This window comes from Oncorhynchus tshawytscha, linkage group LG30, assembly GCF_018296145.1.
Source record: "Oncorhynchus tshawytscha isolate Ot180627B linkage group LG30, Otsh_v2.0, whole genome shotgun sequence".
NCBI lineage: Eukaryota > Metazoa > Chordata > Actinopteri > Salmoniformes > Salmonidae > Oncorhynchus > Oncorhynchus tshawytscha.
This window is the reverse complement of record NC_056458.1, coordinates 9,332,751-9,348,184: the sequence shown is the minus strand read 5'-3', so window position 1 is coordinate 9,348,184 and position 15,434 is coordinate 9,332,751. Positions and strand designations below refer to the sequence as shown.

Here is a 15,434-nt window from a genome sequence, read left to right as displayed (position 1 = left end):
TCAAACCGGAAACTTTGAAAGTTCCTTCAAGTGCAGTCGCAAAAACCAAGCGCTATGTTGAAACTTGCTCTCATGAGGACCGCCACAGGAAAGGAAGACCCAGTATTACCTCTGCTGCAGAGGATAAGTTCATTAGTTACCAGTCTCAGAAATTGCAGCCCAAATAAACTTAAACTTAAATAGTTCAAGTAAAAGACACATCTCAACGTCAACTGTTCAGAGGAGACTGCGTGAATCAGGCCTTCATGGTCGAATTGCTGCAAAGAAACAACTACTAGGACACCAATAAGAAGAGACTTGCTTGGGCCAAGAAACACAAGCAATGGACATTAGAATGGTAGAAATAAGTCCTTTGGTCTGATGAGTCCAAATTTGAAATGTTTGATTCCAACCACTGTGTCTTTGTGAGACACAGAGTAGGTGAACGGATGATCTCCGCATGTGTGGTTGCCACTGTGAAACATGGAGGGGTAGGTGTTATGGTGTTGGGGGGCTTTGCTGGTGACACTGATTTATTTAGAATTCAAGGCACACTTAATCAGCATGACTATCACAGCATTTTGCAGTGATACGACATCCCATCTGGTTTGCGCTTAGTGGGATTATCATTTGTTTTTCAACAGGACAATGACCCACAACACACCTCCAGGGTTTGTATGGACTATTTGACGAAGAAGAAGAGTGATGGAGTGCTGCATCAGATGACCTGACCTCGACAATCACCCGACCTTAACCCAATTGAGATGGCTGGGGATGAGTTGGACCGCAGAGTGAAGGAAAAGCAGCCAACAAATGCTCAGCATATGTGGGAACTCCTTCAAGACTGTTGGAAAAGCATTCCAGATGAAGCTGGTTGAGAGAATGCCAAGATTGTGCAAAGCTGTCATCAAGGCAAAAGGTGGCTACTTTGAATAATTTCAAATATAAACAATATTTTGATTTGTTTAACACTTTTTTGGTTACTACATGATTCCATATGTGTTATTTTATAGTTTTGATGTCTTCACTATTATTCTACAATGTAGAAAATAGTAAAAATAAAGAAAAAACCTTTAGGTGTTTCCAAACTTTTGACTGCTACTGTATATATATATTATTTTGAAGGAATGTATTATATAAGCACAACACAGATTTCATAATGGTTGTAGTTGTCATGTATGGATGAGTGATGGAAATGGGGGGTGTTGAAGGGAGAATGCATCAGGGCCTCTGTGATGACTGATGGGGATGAAAACCGAGAGCCTCGTCACTGACACCAGATCTGCTGCACACAATTTCGGCAGAGCGATGAGGACACCTTAACACTGACAGCAACAATGAGATCTTAAAAAGGGGATTATATTTCTGAGAAGGTGTCTTCGTGTCTTCTTTTTCTGCCTGTCTGATTTTCTGTGTCAGGTAGTCCTGCGGGTGCTAACTGTCAACATTCCTTCCAGGAAATCCAAAGGGGTTTCTAGCTCTGCATTTGTCTACCTCAAACTCTTCGTTTTTTCTTAATTGGGGTCAAATTAGCTCTAAATTAAGCTGGTCTCGTGTGTTAATGAGTTGGACTTCAAAACCTACAAGAACAGCACGATCTTAGAATTTCTCAAATTGTTCTCTCGACATGCAATACAGGTATTCCATCTCTAAACAGGGCCCTTCTACTATAGAACAAATAAGGGGCATACTGTTTGCAACATTGTTCACTTCAAAATGTGCAATTATTTGAATTCACCCAGTCCAGATGATTGCTCTGAAGAAACATTGGAACTCTGTGCAAACTACAGTCAGGTTGCGCTAAAAATAGGTTTCCAAATAGCCATGTTTGGCTTACTATGCAATATGACTAGGCTATACAGAATCGTGTATGCTTCTTGAACATTATGCTGCTGATCCTAATTTGTAAATTTAGCCAAGTGTTTCTGTGGTTTTAAGATAGGAACAGCCTCTCCACTCCCTGCGAGAACTCCCTGACGCATTGCAGGTGGCTGAAACCCAATCTATTCCCGTTTACTGGGTCAGCTGGTGTGCGCTATTGCTCAGTGTGGCCCGTATAAAGTCGCTGGGTTTCTCATTCAAACATAGACATGAGCAAGTTTACGTTTCCAAAGAAAAGGGAAACAGAGATTTAGTATTATTGTGTAGTTAAAGTTTTAAAATACGAACATTGACCACGATTGGATAATTTAAACCGCCACTTTTTAGTAACGACTAGAAGGATAGTCCAGGTTGCAGATAAATCACATTTCTGCCCCTCTGTTTAAAAAAAATTCTATTCGGCGCACGGACACCATAGTGACAGCCGAGTTGCTAGGGATTGCAGTGTCCGGCTTGAAATCTAAACCAACGCGGAGTGATACTTACTTTGAAGCGGCAAAGAGCGCAAGGCGCGGATGACTGTGTGGAAAATTTGATTATCATATCTCCAACGCGAAATTGTTAGCAATATCAAATCAACATAGCAACATGGTAAGTTCCATTTGCTGTAAATGTCCGATTAAATTAATATGTTGGATTCGTAGAATTGGCTTATATGCATATGTAGCCATATCTCTAGACTAGCTAACGTTAGCTAGCAATGAGTGTTGGCTAGCTAGTTAGCCACAGCCAGCACGGCAGACTTGTTGGTTACACACATGATGGCTAACGAGCTACAGTAACGTTACATGTATTGTTAGCTAGCTAGACATCTTCGTCAATCACTCATTTAGCTAACGTTAACTAGTTTACGTCAGTTGTGTCCGACATAGGCAGCCAGTTAGCTAGCCGAGGAAACAAGCTGGTTAGCTAACCTTAGTCAGCTATGGCTGTTTGTCAACACTACACTTTGTTTTGTCACTGTCGTCTTTGCTCGACATTTACCTTCGATAGTAAGCTAAATATCTAATTACATGTAGTTAGTCACTAACTACCTAGTTTTGTGTAGCTAACTAGCCCAGGCCTATCCTTAAGTGCTGATATTGCGCTAACAGGGCGAGGTGGGATGGTATATGCCGTTTATGGCTAGTAGTGTCTAGCTACAGTAGTTGGTGCCGTCAAAGTGTTGTGACTTTAGACCGCTAACTAACATTTACTTGTATGGTGTGGCTAATTTCAGACCGGATATCCCCAGAATCAATGTGTTGCTTTCTACCTAAGGCACTGTGCTGTCGCCTGGTCTAATATTGCACCAAATATGGACCATGGCGGTCTAATTTGACAAAACATAACTAGTGATACAATAATACAACTTAACCCTCCTGTTGTGTTCTTTTCATGTAAATTAATTGTGTGGTCCCGGTCCAAAATGACTGCCCCACTATAGCTGATTTATAAATACATATATTATCACCTAATGTTGTGTTAGATCTTTTTATCAACTTAGGGTATTGCGAACATTACAAGTTTTGAACTTATATTTATGACCTGTAGGCCTCATTGACCTGAGCTCATACAACTTATTTTTGAGTAAAAAAATGATTATGTATTGTTTTGACTATAACAAATACTCAGATGAAACATTGTGCTATTTTTATCAGACTACTTTGTCAGTTTAACAAGGACTTTCTTCCTCACCAGTGTCATCAGCAAGGCCTCAAAAAATATTTATATACCAGAGCTGTGAGAAAAGTACTATATATTATTGAAAAAATGTTGCGATTGTTTTTGAGAATGCCAACCCATGTGGTTCCTGTGGGGGAAATACTCTATTGCATGGGTGTCAAACTCTGGCCCGTGGGCCAAATTTGGCCCGCGAGACAATACCAAATTACTACTAGAGCTGGCCCGCCGGTATTATACAGCGCATTCACCACTAATACTACGAATCCCATAATGCTCTGCTGTTTTCACGCGCCAATCAGGACAGGACCCAGAAACGCTCTCTCCTCTGTGACAGTAGTCATAGCAACATAGACGCTACAACTGTCAGCGAGCTAACCCTTCCCAAAAATGGCGAAAAGAAAGGCAGAAAACAGGAGCTTTCTGGACAAGTGGGAGGCAGAATATCTGTTTACATATGTAAAAGACAAACCTGTTTGTCTTGTTTGTGGAGTCAACGTGGCTGTAAGTAAGGAGTACAACATTAGATGACACCATGACAAATACAAGGACCTGGACATGACTCAAAGGATCCAGAAAGTAGAGGAGATGAAAAGAAGTTTGGTTTCACAACAGAATATGTTTAAAAAAGCCACATCACAAAGCGAGGCTGCTGTAAAGGCTAGTTATATAGTGGCAGCAGAGATCGCAAAATCAGCCCGGCCCTTTAATGAGGGAGAGTTCATGAAAAAGTGCATGATGAAGGTTTGTGACCTCGTATGCCCAGAGAAAAAAACAAGCATTTTCAAACGTGAGCCTGAGCAGGAACACAGTAGCTGATCGCACATGTGATCTTGCCACCAATCTGTATGACCAGCTGATGGAAAAGGGAAAAGATTTTGTTGCGTTCTCCCTCGCTGTGGATGAGAGCTGCGACGCATCTGATACTGCTCAGCTGTCAGTCTTCATCCGTGGAGTGGACTCAAATCTGTGTGTTACGGAGGAGCTATTAGGATTCAAATCAATGCATGGCACAACCACAGGAAAGGAAATCTTTGAGGAGGTTTCCAAATGTGTAACTGAAATAAAGCTGCCGTGGGATAAACTCGTTGGATTAACGACAGATGGTGCACCAGCGATGTGCGGTAAAAAGAGTGGACTGGTGGGCATGGTTCGGGAGAAGATGCGGGAAGAGAACTGTGCAGGTGAGCTAACTGTTTACCACTGCATCATACATCAGGAAGCACTGTGTGCCAAAGCCCTGAAGATGGAACATGTTATGACCACAGTAACACAGGTAGTTAACTTTATAAGAGCCAAAGGTCTAAATCACCGCCAGTTTAAATCTTTTCTGGAGGAGTGTGGTTCGGAATACGCAGATGTGCCGTATCACACAGAGGTGAGATGGCTAAGCAGAGGAAAAGTACTGAACAGATGTTTCGAGCTGCGTGAGGAAATATGTAAATTCCTGGAAACCAAAGGGAAGGATACAGCAGAGCTCCGGGAGCAAGTTCCTGTGTGAGCTGGCCTTTTTCTGTGACATCTCGAGCCATCTCGATGCGCTGAACCTGCAGCTTCAGGGGCGGGGGCGCATCATCACAGACATGTACGCTGCAGTGAGGGCCTTCAAAACTAAACTGTGCCTGTGGGAGAATCAGATGCTGCAAGGAAACCCTTGCCGTTTTCCCTGCTGCCAATCCATAAAAGCGCAGATCTCTACCGCCGTGTTCCCATGCGCACAGTTTGCTGAAAAACTCAGTGTTCTCGCCGCTGAGTTTAGCCGGCAATTTGCCGACTTCGATGCCCAGAAATGCAAGTTTGAACTGCTTAGTAATCCCTTCGCAGTTGATGTGGAAAATGCACCAACCAACATCCAAATGGAGCTGATTGAACTCCAGTGCAACGACACGCTGAAGTCAAAGTATGATGCTGTGGGCGCCGCACAGTTTCCACGGTTCATCCCTGACACAATGCCTCAGCTCCGCACCCAAGCTGCTCAGATGCTCTCCATGTTCGGCAGCACTTATCTATGCGAGCAACTTTTCTCCTCGATGAAGATGACCAAAACAACTCACAGGAGATGTCTGACTGATGAACATCTTCGCTCGATACTGAGGATTTCTTCAGCTCAGAGCTTGAGCCCAGACATTGATGAACTAGCATCCAAGAAGAGATGCCAGGTATCTGGCTTGGGAACATCAGATTAGACCAGTGTGCAATAATTAACGTTTTCTTTATGCACTTTTTCTTGCTACAAGGCATGGGCTTGAATGGTTGATTGATTTATTATCATTTTATTTGTAAAATTATTAGCCAGTGGAAAAAGTTTATTTTGGTATTTAAATCAGAAGGCTGCAAATAGAAAAGAGGCATACAATTTTTATTTACATTTTATTTATTTAATAAATGAATGCCATTGTGTTTTTTTCATTTGAAATTCGATTTTGCATGTCTCCACTATTAAATTATATATTGTATGGTAATAAGCGATGCTTGTTCCATATTCAATGTTAAAGCAAAACTTGTTTGGGTCCATATTAAAAGGTTAATTTGTTCAATGTTGGCCCGTGACTTTGTTCAGGTTTTACATTTTGGCCCACTGGGTATTTGAGTTTGACACCCCTGCTCTATTGGGTTAATTAAGGTTCCCGTGGGGGTTGCCATGGAAGCCTAGAAGGTGAGTGAGGTGTGTGTGCTCAAACACACATGCATGTAGGGGTTTGGGAGAGGAAGTGTCTGTCTGAATGAGAATGTGCCTGAACTCAATTTTATACACATTGTAGTCTCACCCATTCATTTCTAATGACTGGTCATTTTTGACAGGGAGCACCACAGCTGTTCAAAAGTTAAATAAAACATCCAAGATGTAATGATAATCATAAATGTGTTTTGTGTCTTCAGATGCCCTGTGTGGACAGTCATGGAACCTTAAGACAATAAGATTAAATTAACTACATTTTTCAGAGTTAACTTGTAAAGTGGTAGTTAGATTCTTTTTGTATCCTATGACAAAATATGGGAATAAACTCTTGGGTTAGAATGTTTTGGGTGGCATTTGAAAGAAATTAGAAGATTCTTCAAGTGCAAGAAAGGGGGAATCAAATCAAGTGGTCATTCACAATGTGTTACTTTCAGGCAGATCAACTGACAGAGGAACAAATCGCTGGTAAGATGGCCATTTTTGCTCAAACATGACTGAGGTCTTTTAGATGTTTAAGTCAATATTACACTGTTTTATTGTCACATACGTTAGATGGGTGTAGTGAAATGTTGTATTTTGGAAATGTAGACTGGAGAGTGACAATCTAGATTTTCCATCCAGAGTTCAAAGAGGCGTTCTCGCTGTTTGATAAGGATGGAGATGGCACCATCACCACCAAAGAGCTGGGCACCGTGATGCGCTCACTGGGACAGAACCCCACAGAGGCAGAGCTGCAGGACATGATCAATGAGGTGGATGCTGATGGTGAGACACACTAACACAAATGCTCTCCATTTCTCTCCCACCAAATGAACACACAGGCTATACACACAATGGAGTGTTTTTGTTAACGTTCTGATGCAATATCTGATGATTGGGATGAAAGACCTACATTGTGTAAGGATCATTGTTTTCCTCCGGTGAGAATTTTGCTTTGTGATCCACAGGAAATGGAACCATTGACTTCCCCGAGTTCCTGACCATGATGGCGAGGAAGATGAAGGACACCGACAGTGAGGAGGAGATCAGAGAAGCCTTCAGAGTCTTTGACAAGGTCAGCCAAACCGGGGAATGTCAGATTTGAGACTGTTCAAATGTCTTACACTGGCCAGTCATAGCACTTAAAATATTAACCAATGGGTCCCATCACTCCCATTGGATGTCTCAAACCTCTCTGGAGTTGACCAAATTCATGATTATTTGACATTCAATATTAAGGAAATACTCAGTAATACGATCTGCATGTTAACACTAAACTAAAACTGTCTCTATTGTGTTGCAGGATGGTAACGGCTATATCAGTGCTGCAGAGCTGCGTCATGTTATGACAAACCTTGGTGAGAAACTGACAGACGAGGAGGTGGACGAGATGATCCGGGAGGCTGATATCGATGGAGATGGACAGGTCAACTACGAAGGTCTGTTTCCGCATCTTCTCTATCTAGTCTCAAACTTGTGTTAGCCAGAAAATTGTGAATCAGTCAGACAGTTGGCCATACACAAGGCATGAATTGTACAAAATGAATGCTGTCAAACCAGATTTAATCTATTCAAAAACATGCATTTTAACTTGCCATGTTTTGTTGTCATAGCAATATTTCTGAACAGGTTGTTTCAGGTATTATTTCTTCAGTTGGACAACGTTCTTCACACCTTTTATGTCAAAATGGAAGAGTGGCTGAGTCATTTGTTACAGTAAAAAGGACTTATTTTAACCATCATATCCCCTTTGATCATACAGTGGGGCAAAAAAGTATTTAGTCAGCCACCAATTGCAAGTTCTCCCACTTAAAAAGATGAGAGATGCCTGTAATTTTCATAGGTACAGTTCAACTATGACAGACAAAATGAGAAAATAAATCCAGAAAATCACATTGTAGGATTTTTAATGAATTTATTTGCAAATTATGGTGGAAAATAAGTATTTGGTCAATAACAAAGGTTTCTCAATACTTAGTTATATACCCTTTGTTGGCAATGACAGAGGTCAAACGTTTTCTGTAAGTCTTCACAAGGTTTTCACACACTGTTGCTGGTATTTTGACCCATTCCTCCATGCAGATCTCCTCAAGAGCAGTGATGTTTTGGGGCTGTTGCTGGGCAACACGGACTTTCAACTCCCTCCAAAGATTTTGAGGGTTGAGGTTGGGGTTGAGATCTGGAGACTGGCTAGGCCACTCCAGGACCTTGAAATGCGTCTTACGAAGCCACTCCTTCGTTGCCCGGGCGGTGTGTTTGGGATCATTGTCATGCTGAAAGACCCAGCCACGTTTCATCTTCAATGCCCTTGCTGATGGAAGGAGGTTTTCACTCAAAATCTCACGATACATGGCCCCATTTCATTCTTTCCTTTACACGGATCAGTCGTCCTGGTCCCTTTGCAGAAAAACAGCCCCAAAGCATGATGTTTCCACCCCCATGCTTCACAGTAGGTATGGTGTTCTTTGGATGCAACTCAGCATTCTTTGTCCTCCAAACACGACGAGTTGAGTTTTTACCAAAAAGTTATATTTTGGTTTCATCTGACCATTTGACATTCTCCCAATCTTCTTCTGGATCATCCAAATGCTCTCTAGCAAACTTCAGGCGGGCCTGGACATGTACTGGCTTAAGCAGGGGGACACGTCTGGCACTGCAGGATTTGAGTCCCTGGTGGCGTAGTGTGTTACTGATGGTAGGCTTTGTTACTTTGGTCCCAGCTCTCTGCAAGTCATTCACTAGGTCCCCTGTGTGGTTCTGGGATTTTTACTCACCGTTCTTGTGATCATTTTGACCCCACGGGGTGAGATCTTGCGTGGAGCCCCAGATCGAGGGAGATTATCGGTGGTCTTGTATGTCTTCCATTTCCTAATAATTTGCTCCCACAGTTGATTTCTTCAAACCAAGCTGCTTACCTATTGCAGATTCAGTCTTCCCAGCCTGGTGCAGGTCTACAATTTTGTTTCTGGTGTCCTTTGCCAGCTCTTTGGTCTTGGCCATAGTGGAGTTTGAAGTGTGACTGTTTGAGGTTGTGGACAGGTGTCTTTTATACTGATAACAAGTTCAAACAGGTGCCATTAATACAGGTAACGAGTGGAGGACAGAGGAGCCTCTTAAAGAAGTTACAGGTTTGTGAGAGCCAGAAATCTTGCTTGTTTGTAGGTGACCAAATACTTATTTTCCACCATAATTTGCAAATAAATTAAAGTGGGAGAACTTGCACAATTGGTGGCTGACTAAATACTTTTTTGTCCCACTGTATGTGTTGATCATCCTTCTGATAGGCTTTGCTCTGCCATTTCCTAGTATCAGTTTTCTGTAATTGATAACGGTTTATTTTTAAGGCAACAATTGACAAATGTCAGTGCCCATGATATTGCCGTAATCAAATGTAAATGTGGAAAAGTGGCTCTGTGTGCAGACGGGGCCAACTGTTGGGACATCCTATGTTCATGAAATGTTTTAACATTGAAAAGCATAATGAATGATACGCAGCTGGGTGCGGAAATATATTTGATCGTCACATCAAGAGATCCAAGTGTCTTACTCAGTCATGCTCTCCACCATCATTAGAGGTGTGGATAATTGAGCTGAATAACAGAACACAGCTCTGTTTTAAAAACATGGTGTTATACCACAATTCTGTGATACAAATATACAGCCCCTGAGATGTTTTTTTTTTTGTAACTTTACTGTCTCCATATGTTCAGGCCCAATCCCAGAATTCCACACATTTGGCCAAACCCAGCTGTTTGTGTTCCTGTGTCGATCACTTGTCAGCTTAGACATGTAGTATCCTACAGAATGGACAACCAATTGTAATATTTCCAATCTTATCTTTCAGAATTTGTGCAAATGATGACTGCAAAATAAAATGTGAAACCCAAAGGACCCCTTCACCAAACAAGACCAAACAGTGGGCAGCACTCTCAACACTCAACAAGCATTCACAACCATCCTCTTACTTTGTTTTTTTGCTTTGCTTTTGGTTGTTTTTCCCCCCCCCTGTCCATTTTTCTTGATTCAGGCTCACCTGTGTAAGCTGTTTTCTTTGATTTATTTATCTTACACTGCTTTTTAAATGTTATGGTTTTCCCCCATATTTTTTTGTTGCATATACAGGTAAATCTACATATACTAATGGTGTCTGAACAAGTGAACAGGATTTTTAAGCTAAAATGTATATGGAAAGAGAAGTGCATGCTTTATTTCTTTGTCACCGTTTTTGTGCTTCTCTGCTTGCATCCCTTTTATTATATGGCCCATTCTCCTGCAACTTAAGGTTGTAGATATTTATCTTTTAGAAATGTGCGCAGAGTAACCAGGATGGGAGTTGACAGGATTTTAACAAAACAAACCCTAATGTATTTCCATGCGCATGTTTGGTGTATGTGTGTTTAACAATATTATGTTTCTTTAAAATTGTGACATTAAGTAAATGTATATTTTAACATATGACCTGACTTAAATGCATGCTTACAAACTCATGATTAGTTGGCTGCAAAGATGACTGTTTGGGTGTAGTAAACATAGTTGTACAAAGACCCCAATGTGCTGTATGTGTTTTGTCCAGACATTATAAAATTGATTCAACTTTTCTTTAACATGTTTCTTTTACTACAGCAGGCTTTTCTGTTTAGCACCACCAGTCTTGTTTGACATGACAAACTATGCCGTTTTTAACAATCAACTAATTTGATATGTACTTTTTACTTATGGGTAAAGATTTAAGGCATAACTGTTTCGACAAGTACGGAGTGGGTCAAAAGTGACCATGGACTTGAACCCTGCTCTCAACGTCATGTACTATTAGGATATTCATTCCCCAAGCAAATGCCACTGATTATTGTGGGTTTTAAAGGAACCCCTGTACAAAAAAAGACATTTCCCCCACCTGTCCTGTTTTTCAATGTCGCTTGTGGAAGGGTGAATCCAAGTTTTTTGAGAGTCTGCTGGTTGTGGTTTTGTACCGAACTTGTGTGTATGTGATTGAAGTCACTGTCTTGTGTTGGAGCTGCACTATGCGTCCGACCACAACATATTCAGCTCTACCACCTTTCATGTTTGCATCCATTTTCAGTTTCCCCCTCCCATACTTTTTTACTGTCATGAATGTTATTTTCTTTCTGTTCATGATCTTTTTGTTTCATTTTTGAATGCTTTGCCAGTTTAGCTGTCATGTTCTCTTTCCCCTGCCCTTTAAAGTTGTAAGTTGTTTTGGGAGAATGAGATTATGCATTCCATTGCTGAACTCATGTCAGTTTTTCTTGCTAATTAAACTCTTTGACCAGTGTTTCTATACAAAGACTCCAGTCTTTCATTATCCTCATTGTGCAATGAAAGCAAGTATTTGACAATGCTATCAAGAATATGATCAGGCAGTATTTTTACCTTTTGTTGCTGTATTCTTTCAAGTTGTAACAATGTTTGTTTAATTACACATTTGTAGAACTTATTGTCCATGGTTACTGTACAATAAAGGGGACAACCCAACTGTCTTCCACATTTAACCCCTCTGAATCAGAGGTGCGGTTGTGTATCTTGTGTTATGGTCTGTACCTAGTTGAACTCTGTGGTTGCTGAATATCAGAAGTTGACAATCAAGACCAAACACTAGATTGCTGATGCTATGTATTGGACAATGAGAGGCTTTAAAGCCACCGGTCAGCCATATTGGCACGTAACCCAAAACTTAAGACTTGAATTTAAACTTCAAATAGGGTAGGGATGTCTCAAGGATCCCAGATATCAGATACTCCCTAAAAGAAGCAGTCCTCCATAGACTGGTTTGTTTAGCAACAAAACCGACATTTGCCTCAATTGTGCACAACAGCCCGGTTTGGCTTAGACTTGACATGTAAACAATTGTATCAATGTTTATCGTACACATACAGTTGAAGTCAGTTTGCATACACTTAGGTTGGAGTCATTAAAACTTGTTTTTCAACCACTCCACATGTCTACAAACTATAGTTTTGGCAAGTCAGTTAGGATATCTACTTTGTGCATGACAAGTAATTTTTCCAACAATTGTTTAGTCAGATTATTTCACTTATAATTCACTGTATCACAACTCCAGTGGGTCAGAAGTTCACATACTAAGTTCACTGTGCCTTTAAACAGCATGGAAAATTCCAGAAAATGTCATGGCGTTAGAAGCTTCTGAGAGGCTAATTGCCATAATTTGAGTCAATTGGAAGTGTACCTGTGGCTGTATTTCAAGGCCTACCTTCAAATTCAGTACCTCATTACTTGACATGGGAAAATCAAAAGAAATCAGCCAAGACATCAGGAAAAAAAATTGTAGACCACAAGTCTGGTTCATCCTTGGGAGCATTTTCCAAACGCCTGAAGGTACCACGTTTATCTGTAATGATGTTCAAAAAATACTAATTGAGTGTATGTAAACTTCTGACCCACTGGGAATGTGATGAAAGAAATCAAAACTGAAATAAATCACTCTACTATTATTCTAACATTTCACATTCTTAAAATAAAGTGGTGATCCTAACTGACCTAAAACAGGGAATGTTTACTAGGATTAAATGTCAGGAATTGTGAAAAACTGAGTTTAAATGTATTTGGCTAAGGTGTATGTACACTTCCAACTTCAACTGTTAATACATTGTCACAGTGAACGCTTGTCTCAAATACATCGTTACAGTTGTTGGTTAGCAAGCTAGTGAATTTGAGCCATATTAGCATAGACATGATGTTCAAAACAAGATGGTATCAAGAACAAGATAAAACTATCTGAAATGAGCCTCGTACGATTCCCCACATGGCAGCTTCTTGTCATTGCTGCTAGCTAACTGACCATTCAGAAATAATAATTCTGATAATAGTTCTTGACACAAACCGGTGCGCTTGGCACCTACTACCATATCCAGTTCAAATGCACTTAAATATTTTGTCTTGCCCATTCACCGCCTGAATGGCAAACATACACAATCCATGCCTCAATTGCCTCAAGGCTTAAAAATCTTTCTTTAACCTGTATCCTCCCCTTCATCCACACTGTTTGAAGTGGATTAAACAAGTGACATCAATAAGGGATCATAGCCTTCACCTGGTCAGTCTATGTCATGGAAAGAGCAGGTGTCCTTAATGTTTTGTACACTCAGTGTATAAATCATTGCTGTGCACATTGATTGATGTTGGGTATGGCGAATAGCACACAGTAAATTCCAAACATTAACCAGAAGCATATACTACAAAGCAGAATCAATAAATTAGCCAGCTAACTTAATATATTGTGCAAAAACGTTTTTTTTTTTTTAGAAAGATGAGTTGAATGGGCATGGTCTAATTGACTCAACATCCAGAAACAAAGTTTAGCCAAAGACAGTCAGTGGTGGAAAAATATCACATTTTCATACTTGAGTAAAAGTAAAGATACCTTAATAGAAAATGACTAAAGTAAAAGTGAAAGTCACCCAATAAAATACTACTTGAGTAAAGGTATTTGGTTTTAAACTTACTTAAGTATCAAAAGTAAATGCAATTGCTAAAATATACTTAAATATCAAAAGTAAAAGTATAAATAATTTAAAATTCCTTATTTTAAGCAAACGAGATGGCACCATTTTCTTGTTTTTTACATTTAGAGGTATCCAGGGGCTATTCTCCAACACTTGGACATCATTAACAAATGAAGCATGTGTGTTTAGTGAGTCTGCCAGATCAGAGGCAGTAGGGATAACCAGGGACGTTCAATTGATAAGTGCGTGAATTGGATCATTTGGTCCTGGTAAGCATTCAAAACGTATCAAGTACTTTTGGGTGTCAGGGAAAATGTATTGAGTAAAACGTACATTATTTTCATTAGTAATGTAGTTAAGTAAAAGTAAAAGTTGTGAACATTTTAAATAGTAAAGCAAAGTACAGATACCGAAAAAACGACTTAAGTAGTACTTTAAAGTATTTTTACCTAAGTACTTTACACCCCTGAAGACTACAGTATGAAGATAGGCAGTGTTTGCCTTGGAGGACTGAAATAGGTGCCGGTGTTGTGCTGAAAATCTCCCCCCTGCCAGAATCCCCCCTTTGTGTTCTTCATTGCGGCGACTTGCTTGCTAGTTGAGATTTCTGCTCTTCATTCCGTTTTCAGTTTAGCCTACATTTCACTGATCTTAGTAGCAGAAATCATTTTTGTCTGAGTTTTCGGATTGGCTATTTGTTTCAAGTGTATGTGGCGGTTCTAGCTTGTATGGCGCCCTGGGCGAACCCCCCCTTCAGCATCCGCGATCGCCCCCGTGCCGCTCCCTGCAAGATGCCGCCCATGTCGCCGGTACTGATTTTGTATTAGTAGATAAATAAATAAATAAATCTATTTGGCAAAATTAATCTCTCACATGTCTTATTCGACGAATATTTAGTCTTTGCGTGTCAAAAAAGATACACGTCAAAAAAGCTTGTTGCGTTCATATTTTCTTACGTAGTTGTTACACATTGATTACACTAAATCACTAGTATTTCATATGTCACAACATTCATCGATACGTATGCTATGATGCTGGTGAAGTTGTCTCACGCACCCACAGTGCTGTTCATTAAAAAAAGCTAGCTAGCTCACGGATGCAAACAATGTTCTTCCCCCAAAAGATAGCAAAACGACAATTTGTTTCAGTAGTAGCTAACTATATAGCTAGGTGTCATCATCTAAAATAACCCCCTTTTATAAAACAGCTCTCATTTGATTAATGGTTGTCGGACCCATATATGTAAAACTAGCCACAATAGTGGACGTTGCGGTTAGCCTTCAAAATAAAGGTATGTCATTGACAGTGATGCAAATTACACTCTGGCACTCCGGGTTGAATTTACGAACCTCGCCCTAAATCAAACACTGTGACGATAGGGGATTTTTATTGGAGAAGCAGTTTTAGCCTATCACACTTGTAGGCGATGTTGGCTAGTTTAACTCAGGTCATTGGGTCTAACGATTCTCGCGCCACACGGCACGCCGTCATATCACAGGCACTCCTTCGATATAAAGTTGTTTTTGACGAAAATGAAAACGTGTCAGTTTGTCACTTTCACGAGGTTTGAGTAATAACATGGCCGACTACTTAAGACACGGCCTCGGATCTAGGTTGTGCCTTTAGATTTAGAGAAAATGAACAAATATGGAAGAACATTTCACTTCTCTTATTGACTTCTCAAACCCAGGACTGGTCTGTTTCGCAAGCGTTCCCGGATGTCTCGCGATGTTGCGTCAATGGGTTTAGAAACTCAGGGGTTTAGCTTCGGA

At 40.4% G+C, this 15,434-nt stretch overlaps 1 protein-coding gene across 1 annotated transcript; it reads left to right on the top strand.

Annotated features, from left to right (window-relative positions):
* Positions 1-2,052: 2,052 nt before the first annotated feature.
* On the top strand, positions 2,053-11,684 carry calm3b (calmodulin 3b (phosphorylase kinase, delta)). The gene is made up of 6 exons (XM_024394447.2): positions 2,053-2,451; positions 6,637-6,667; positions 6,824-6,967; positions 7,150-7,256; positions 7,485-7,620; positions 10,026-11,684. Exons 1-6 carry the CDS (start codon positions 2,449-2,451, stop codon positions 10,052-10,054), a joined length of 450 nt encoding a protein of 149 aa, XP_024250215.1. The 5' UTR covers positions 2,053-2,448; the 3' UTR covers positions 10,055-11,684.
* Positions 11,685-15,434: the final 3,750 nt, after the last annotated feature.